Source organism: Rhinolophus sinicus, linkage group LG15, assembly GCF_036562045.2.
Source record: "Rhinolophus sinicus isolate RSC01 linkage group LG15, ASM3656204v1, whole genome shotgun sequence".
In the NCBI taxonomy this organism is placed as follows: Eukaryota; Metazoa; Chordata; class Mammalia; order Chiroptera; family Rhinolophidae; genus Rhinolophus; species Rhinolophus sinicus.
In genome coordinates, this window is record NC_133764.1 from 1,681,454 (window position 1) to 1,690,583 (window position 9,130).

At 54.0% G+C, this 9,130-nt stretch overlaps 1 protein-coding gene across 1 annotated transcript; it reads left to right on the forward strand.

The window, feature by feature from the left end:
* Positions 1 to 1,631: 1,631 nt before the first annotated feature.
* PLD6 (phospholipase D family member 6) lies at positions 1,632 to 8,520 on the forward strand. Its single transcript, XM_019715948.2, has 2 exons — positions 1,632 to 2,098; positions 6,638 to 8,520. The coding sequence occupies exons 1-2, from the start codon at positions 1,660 to 1,662 to the stop codon at positions 6,883 to 6,885; spliced, it is 687 nt and encodes a 228-aa protein (XP_019571507.2). The 5' UTR covers positions 1,632 to 1,659; the 3' UTR covers positions 6,886 to 8,520.
* The last annotated feature ends 610 nt before the right edge of the window (positions 8,521 to 9,130 follow it).

The following is a 9,130-nucleotide window of genomic DNA, read 5'->3' on the forward strand; positions in this document are numbered from 1 at the left end:
ATTTATCTGAAGAAACCCAAAATGCTACTCTGAGGGGATATGTCTGTTGTAGCATTGTTTATAATGACCAAGATGTGGAGGCAGCCTGGGTGTCCATCGGTGGATGAATGGATCAAGAGGAGATGGTACACATATACAGTGGTATATTGCTCAGCCATGGAAGGGAATGTGTTCTTGCCGTCTGTGGTGGCATGGATGGATCTGGAGGGTATTTTGCTGAGTGGAGAATGTCAGACAGAGAAAGATAGATGAATTGTGACTATGCTTACATATGGAATCTAAAGAACGAAACAAACAAAAAACAAAAACAAACTCATGCAAAGAACATTTTGATGTTGGCCAGATGGGAGGGGTGTTGGGGGCATGGGTGAAAAAGGGGAAAGAATTAAGAAGTACAAATCACTTGTTACACAAATAGTCATGGGGATGTAGGGTAAAGCATAGGAAATTAAGTCAATAATATTTTAATAACTATGTATGGTGTCAGATGGGTCCTAGATTTGTTGGGATGATAGATGGGAGGGGGTTAGGGGCAGGGTGGAAAAAGTGAAGGCATTAAGAAGTACAAATTAGTAGTTACTAAATAGTCATGGGGGTGTAAAGCAGAGCATAGGGAATATAGTCAATAATATGGTAGTAACTATGTATTGTGCCAGGTGGGTACTAGACTAGTCAGGGGGATCACTTCTTAAATTGTATAAATGTCTAACCATATGCTGTACACCTGAAATTAATATAAAATAATTTTGAATGTCAACTATAATTGAATAATTTAAAAAAGGGGGGGAAGGTGAAGAGGAATAAGAGGTACAAATTTTCAGGTATAAAACAACTAAATCATGGGGATGTAACGTACAGCATGGGGAATATAGTCAATAACACTGTGATAGTGTGACAGTGTCAGATGGCTGCTGCGCTTATGGTGATCACTTCTTTAGGTATATAAATGCTGAATAACTATGGTGTGCACCTGAAACTAATACAGTATTGTATGTTAACTATATTTTAATAAAAATCTTAAAATAAAGATTCTCACCCTTTCTTGTCTTTCTTTTCCCTTCCTGTGAAAAGTAACTGCCCCTCCTAAGGGATACAGTGGGCCCAGGCCTGCTGAGTGAGGACCATGGACTTCTTACTCGCAGCTCTGTTTTTGCTTAAAGCACAATAGGCATCTTCAAATAATGGAAGATTATTTGGAAGGGTTGGAAGAAACAAGGGGCCTAACGTTGTACTTAGGGCCGATTTCCATCACACCACTGCCTCCAGCACCTTGGGTTCAAATCCCGCCACCAGCTAAGTGCTGATTACTTGACACTCTGTGTGTTTCTAGACCCTCCCCCCAGCCCAGCCCAGAGCCTCCTCCTTGGAAAAAGGGAAGGTACGAATGGAGAGATTGGCACTGCTCGTTGTCCCAGAAGGGACGAGGGGCTGGGCTGTTTCAGGCTTGGAGGACGACGGGCAGTTGCTGAGCTGTGTCGTGGACCCAGGCCGGACTGCGTGCACCGGCCCTGCGGGCACCGCAGGGGGGTGGAGGCAGCAGTTGCAGGAGGCCCCCATTGCGCAGGCGCGGCGGCGCGGCGTGGGCGGGGCCGCGGGCGCACGTGGCCGGCCGGCGCGCAGGCGCGGTGGGCGTGGCGGGGCCTCTCGGGTGGCGGCGGCATGAGGCGGTTACGCTGGCAGGTGGTGGCAGCGGCGACGGTGGGCCTCGCGCTGGTCCTGGAGGCGCTGCCTGCGGCGCTGCTCTGGCTGCGGGCCTGGCGGCTGCGGCGGCAGCGGCGGCCACAGCGCGAAGTGCTCTTCTTCCCGTCGCAGGTGACCTGCACCGAGGCCCTGCTGCAGGCCGCGGACGCGGGGCCGTCGGCGCCGCTCACGGGCTGCGGGTGCAGCCTGCCCCACATCGAGAGCTCGCTGAGCCGCCTGCTGCGCGCCCTGCTGGCCGCCCGCGCCAGCCTGGAGCTCTGCCTCTTTGCCTTCTCGAGCCCGCAGCTGGGCCGGGCCGTGCAGCTGCTGCATCAGCGAGGCGTGCGCGTCCGGGTCATCACCGACTGTGACTACATGGCCCTCAACGGCTCGCAGATCGGCCTGCTCCGCAAGGCAGGTAAGCCGGATCCGGGGCCCGGGGCGAGCACACAGCCAGGGCCTCAGGCCGCGGGCTCGGAGAGTGAGCCGGCCTCCGGGACCGATCGCACAAGGGAGGGCGTCACACGTAGCTACTTGGGAGTAGGGGTCTGAGTACAGGCCCCATCCCATGGTGGCCTTGGGAGGGCAGCACAGTTTTACCCCGGAGCAACTCTAGGGCCACCCGTAAAGGACCCCTGTTTTCGCGTGGCGGGACAGGTTCTGTGCAGAGGGGTTTCATGCTGGATGTCTGAGTATGAGGAGGGTTTCCAGGCGGGAATTCCCGCCCATTCTGGGGAATTTTTTCCTCTTTTCCGTTCCCGAATTCCGAGAAAAGTTGGTCGGGAAATTGGGAAAATCGGCTCCTTGAACCCAGGTGGTTGGTAGTGTTGGCTGTCACTTTGTGGAAACGATTCATCATGGAGAACAGAAAACAGTTTGTATCTCGGGATTCAGGAACAGTAAAGCGAAAAAAATGCCTGAGAACGGGCGGGAATTCCCGCCTGGAAACCCTAAGTGTGAGCCAGCGGTGTGTTCCCAGCTAGTGGAGCAGGTGTGGGGAGTCCCAGAGGCGTGCGGGGGGGGGGGGGTCTGCTCACAGACACCGGCAAGCAGACAGAGCCCCTGCGACCCCCGCATTGGAGTTGGGACCCTGTGGGTGGGTAGGGCTGGGGGTGTAGCCCTGCCCGCTGAGTTTTTGGCAGCCGGAAGTGAGCATGGCCTAGGCTGACAGCGCTCAGGAAATGCGGGGGAGAGCTAAGAACAAACCTGCGAGTCCTCCGGTGCAGGCTGTCAGACTGTGCTCATTGTGTGTGGCCGGGTTTCAGCAGTGAAGAGCTGAAGGAGGAAACAGACATTTTACCTTAAAGGCACTAATGAGTTTCATGCTGGGGCTTCTGAAATGAAATAATATTCTAAAAAGTGGAGCTAAAATCTTTAGTTAGTGAGCAGTTAATTTGTTTCCTCAGCTGCAAAATGCTTGGGAAAACAGATACCTCTAGCCAGCGTGCCACTCTTACCTACTGACAGATGAGCGCGAAGAAGGTTGAGTCATTTTGTTTCAAGCTCAGATCCTGTGAATTCCTTGTTCCAGCCTCCCCCTCCGTGTAATGGTGTGTCCTGCAAGCACGCTGTGCGCCGTGTGTTTTGTCTGCTGGCTGCACGGGGTCTGAACTTCTTGTGTTCATCACTCTGGCACCTGGCAAAGTCATTCCTGCATGAACATTTGTTCCCCTATCAAGTCTAGTAGCCCCAGTGACCAGAAGATGCGAGGAGCCCTGAGAGCTGTGTGGCTGCGCCGTGGTCCCACGCGCTCTCAGTTACACAAGCACAAGCTCAGCCTTGTGCTGACTTGGGAGGCAGAGAAGCCTTTCCTGGAGTCAGGCGCAGCGTCCCGTCTCCGCCGGGGGTGCTCCAGATGGCGAAGCACTTCAGTGATTTGCTGCTCCTTGCATCCCAGGCGGGCAGAGTCGGAAACTTAGTTCAGAGAGTGAGGATGTTCACTTCCCCTCTTCCTGGCAGTCATGAGTTGCCCTAAATCTGTGGGTCTTTCTAATGGGGAAACTTGGATACCTTTAGGCACAGGCCATTTTACTTAGTTAGCTTTTAGAGAATGGTGAACTCTCAGGTTTGGAAAGAACTCTAAAGGGCACCGCAGCCAGCCTCCACCTAAGGCTGGTTGCCCTCTGCCGGCTTCCCAGCCGTCGTTCATCATCTGTCCAGCAAATACATCCGTGTGCTAGTATTTGCCTGGAGCAGTTCCAGGTGCTGCGGGGTGGTGACCAGACCAGGACCCAGTGGGGCATCTGGCTGAACCATGAATATTTCCGGTAATAAGAAGGATAAGTAGGCTAAGGAGAGAGAGCGCGCCAGCAGAGCTTAGTGCTGTAGGGGAGCTAAGGGAGAGAGCCTTCTCGCCTGCGGAATAGCAAGTGCAAATCTAACTTCACAGCAAGAAATCCCCCGAAGCCAAAGGTGGTGGTAGGAATGAGGAGAGGTGGAAGGGTACACCGTTACGTAAGGCACGCAGGTGCGGGGGGCACGCAGGTGTGGGGGGCACACAGGTGCGGGGGGCACGCAGGCGTGTAGGGCACGCAGGTGCGGGGCCACGCAGGCATGTAGGGCACACAGGTGCGGGGGGCACACAGGTGCGGGGGCACGCAGGCGTGTAGGGCACGCAGGTGCGGGGCCACGCAGGCGTGTAGGGCACGCAGGTGCGGGGAGCACACAGGCGTGTAGGGCATGCAGGTGCGGGGGCACACAGGTGCAGGGGACACACAGGTGCAGGGGGCACACAGGTGTGGGGGGCACAGGTGCAGGGGGCACGAGGTGCGGGGGGCACACAGGTGCAGGGGGCACGCAGGCGTGTAAGGCACACAGGTGCAGGGGGCACACAGGTGTAGGGGGCACGCAGGCGTGTAAGGCACACAGGTGCAGGGAGCACACAGGTGCAGGGGGCACACAGGTGCGGGGGGCACGAGGTGGGGCACACAGGTGCAGGGGGCACACAGGTGCAGGGGGCACACAGGTGCAGGGGGCACACAGGTGCGGGGGGCACACAGGTGCGGGGGGCACACAGGTGCAGGGGGCACGCAGGCGTGTAAGGCACACAGGTGCGGCACACAGGTGTAGGGGGCACGCAGGCGTGTAAGGCACACAGGTGCAGGGAGCACACAGGTGCAGGGGGCACACAGGTGCGGGGGGCACACAGGTGCAGGGGGCACACAGGTGCAGGGGGCACACAGGTGCGGGGGGCACACAGGTGCAGGCACACAGGTGCAGGGAGCACACAGGCATGTAAGGCACACAGGTGCAGGGGGCACACAGGTGTAGGGGCACGCAGGCGTGTAAGGCACACAGGTGCAGGGAGCACACAGGCGTGTAAGGCACACAGGTGCAGGGGGCACACAGGTGTAGGGGGCACGCAGGCGTGTAAGGCACACAGGCAGGTGCAGGGGGCACACAGGTGCAGGGGGCACACAGGTGCGGGGGGCACGCAGGTGCAGGGGGCACACAGGTGTGTAAGGCACACAGGTGCAGGGGGCACACAGGTGCGGGGGGCACACAGGTGCAGGGGGCACGCAGGTGTGTAAGGCACACAGGTGCGGGGGGCACGCAGGTGTGTAAGGCACACAGGCGCAGAGGGCTGGCTTCACGCAGGGCCATTTGGGCCCCACTCTGTGAGACACGGAGCTCTTACAGGACGGTCCACAGAGCAGAAGGGACAAAGAGGCTGTGCAGGGTACTGTGAGGAGAATGGGCTTTGGGCAGGAGGGGGTGGCGTGGGATCAGAATGGGAGCTGGGAGGGGAGGCACAGCTTTGGGGTAGTGCAGGAGGCGTCAGAAATGCTTGAATTTAAGATCCGTTTGGAAGGTGGAGCTGACAGGATTTGCTGGTGGATTGGCCAGAGTGTGAGAAGTGGGGGCAGCAGCGGCCCCTAGGGTAAGGAGGGCACTGCTTTCAAGGCAGGCTTGCTGGGCCACACACAGGTGCCCAGGTAAGCAGAGAGCTCCAGATAAGTGATGAATAATTTTTAGTGTATGTCCCAGGATTGCATGGGACATGCTTACCTTCAAAAATTATTTGTTGTTTATCTGAAATCCCAACTTAATTTGAACATGCTGTATTTTTAGTTGCTAAGTCTGGCAACCGTATTGCAAAGCAGCCTCTTCTAAACGATTTTAAATCAAGTTTCTAATGGTCTCATTCACTGAGCAATATTAGGCTGCTCCAGGGTGAGGCAGAGTGGACAGGACACACAGGCTCCTGCCCCAGGGGAGTTTGAAAAGAGTGGGAGAGAGAGAGGCAAAGAGTGAAATGCAAGGTGACGGTCACAGGCTCTTTGGTGAAGGAAGTGGGTGATGTGAAGGGGAGTAACTCATTTCCGTGTCAGGTGCGCCTGCGCCCACTGCGAAGGGCTGCACACCTGGGCCTCCTGCGCCAGAGCCGCGAGCTTCCTGTGCTCCGTAGTTCCCTCCCTGCCGCTCGCCAGGCCCGGCTCCTGCTGCACTCCTCCGTCCTCAGGCTTGGCCCCTCCCCTTACGGAGTGGGGTGCAGCTCCTGGTCTGGGGGTGTTTACTGGGGTGCCCAGGGCCAGGCAGAAGTGATCGCTCAGACACAAGGAACTCCGAGCAAATGATGACGTGTCTGGCCGCCTGTGGCAGGATGAATGAACCAGTGACCTGAAGGTTATGCGGGGTGGTGTGGACCCGAGGTGTGGGGGGCAGGGTGTGCTGTTCCCAGAAGAAATGGACTAAGAGAGCAGTGTCTGTGTGTCTGCCATGGTCCCACTGCCCTTAGGACTCTGTGTCCCCTGCTCTACTGAAATGCTCCTCAGTCCCTTCTGTGTGCTGGTTGTGGCTGGTCACTGTCGCCTCAGCCACCACCCCCTGCCCAAGTGACATGCTCCCCCTTCCCCACCAAATCACACATGGTCAAGTTAGCAGCTGCTCGCAGACTTGCCCTTGAGGAGGAGCCGAGGCTGGGAGAGCGCGGTGCAGGCTGACTTCCGTTTTGCAGGTATCCAGGTCCGGCACGACCAGGACCTCGGCTACATGCACCACAAGTTCGCCGTGGTGGACAGGAAGGTGCTCATCACCGGCTCCCTCAACTGGACCACGCAGGCCATCCAGAACAACAGGGAGAACGTGCTCATCATGGAGGACGCCGACTACGTCAGGCTCTTTCTGGGAGAATTTGAGCGTATTTGGGACGAGTTTAACCCTACAAAGTATACTTTTTTCCCACAAAAGAAGAGAGGTCACTGAAGCCATGCTCTCACCTCTGTCTTCAGAGTTGGAGGGGACAGAGGTGTCACATCACTTTGGTACCTCTGGTTTTGAAACCAGATCAAACCTGCAATGGACGGGACCTAAGCGTGGGTCCCCGGAGGCACTTCGAGGTCGGTACAGAGTCTGCGTCCTGCTTGAGAGAAACCTCAACATTAGGCAAAATACCTTCCAAACTAAATTCTCACCCATTCACATGCTGACGTGAACCGAAGAGTGCTCAGTGTTAAAAAGCCCCGGGGAATTCTCGTCACATTAGGTCAGTTGTTTTGGACGAGTTTTGGGTTTTTCTGGCCCCCATCAGCAAACGCAGCTTCTTCTAAGTGTGCGCTCAGGAAACTTGCCGAATGCCATGGGGCACAGGCAAGGGTTCCTCCAGCCACACAGAAAAGGTGTGTTGCCTCTTGCAGGGTCCCACATCTGATCCCCTTTCCTACTCTAGAGAATCTCCTTCTCTCTGGCCAGCCCCTCAGGTCAGCCCTCAGGTATCTCCTGCAGGCTCCCTTTGTCCCTTTGCACCGGCCCAGTCCCCAGCGAGCACAGCTGAACCCTGGGATTGGCTAGAGGTTGAGTCTCGTCCCTGCTGTGACCAGCTCCTCGGTAGCTTACTGGCGGGTCCCAGTCAGGAAGGAAAGCGGGTGAGACAGGAGAGCTGGGCACAGTGGGAGCAGGGGCTGCCTTCAGGCCCCTCCTGAGCATTAGCTGTCATTGCAGCACGTGGGCCATCCTCTTACCGGTTTTCTTGCATAATTAAACAAGTGCACGTAAAAATGTCCATCCTGGCAGCTTCCCTTATTTTCATGTGGTTACGTGTGTGGTCTGTCAGGACGGTCTGAGCGGGCAGAAGCTGCTTCTGTTTCCATGTTAAGCTTTTCATTTTTAGCATTCTCACACCCAAGGTATTTTGTTGTGTTTAGCAGTGGCCTTCATGTTACCACCTTTGAACTTCGCTAATTCTGATTTGGCTCCATGTCAGTAGCCACGAGTTACCTGACCATCTGGAGGACTAAACTGAAGGAGAGGCCGGTTTCAGGCTGTGGTACCTTACGATCTATTTTCTTTCTCAGCTCAGGGTTTTGCATCCATAGGTAATAGGAGAACAGGTATCTTATATACATTTGTGAAATGTTCCAAATTATTTTCTTCAGAACATACATCTTTATGTATAGATAGCTCAAATAACATCTGAATGATTATTTTACCATCTTGTATTTCTGTATGATAAGTAATACGTAATATGTAAGCATATGTAACGTGCTGTGTCACCTGTCCTGGTGTCTGTTTGGTGTGTATGTGGGTTTCCCCTCCCCCATCACACTCATGTAGCTCAGTGTTGCATATTTTTCCATTTTTAAAGTTACTCTTGACTTACAGTGTTAGGAAAATAAACTCAAAGTTAATTTTTCTTGTTTAATTGAAGCTAGAAAGTATAATATGTGGATCAGAAATCACAAGAAGTGGTTTTACATTAAACGTGTTTTTTCATCTGAGTCTGTTCTCCAGCAAAGTATGTTCTGAAAAGAAAATGGGAGAGTTGTAGAATGTCTCCTGAACGATGACGCTGTGTTGTCGGGACTTCGCACACATTTGAATAAACATGTTCTTATTCTGGAATGGTAGTGCTGTGTGTGTTTGCCTTCTGCTCAGTCGTTCAGATTGTGGCTGCTCTCTACTAAAACTTTTTTTTTGGTGAGGGGGACAACATACAGGTATTTAGAAACTGTTGGTGAACATAAAAGTCTCTCCAACAGAGTAAGACTGGAAGGTTTTACTTGGGCATGTCCCGAAGTGTTTCCAAGACATAAACGCCACTGTGGTACAGTTTACAGCCTCTGCGCCTGACCTGTGAGGGTGGGCACGCCCGCGGCCCACTCCCGTGGCAGTGCCTGGCTCTCAGCTGTGACTGCATCCCTGTCTCCCAGAAGCAGGTGGCATGCAGAGCATGGTGACATCAGTGCCTCAGTAACAGTGTGCGTATAAAGGCATCTAGCCAGTGGTCTACATTGATGTTTTGAGAATGGTAAAATGATCTCATCCCATAATTTTTAATATCATTTTATTTATATTGTTTATCTTGGTGTTTTCATCATCTTAGCAGCAGTGGGAAAAGTTTCAGATAATAGCTAACCTTTCTGACAAGAACTTGCATGAAAGAAAACTCCCTGCGGCCGCAGTACTAAAATCTACCTCTGAACTGGAGGTGTTTTGTATCCGTTTATAGATT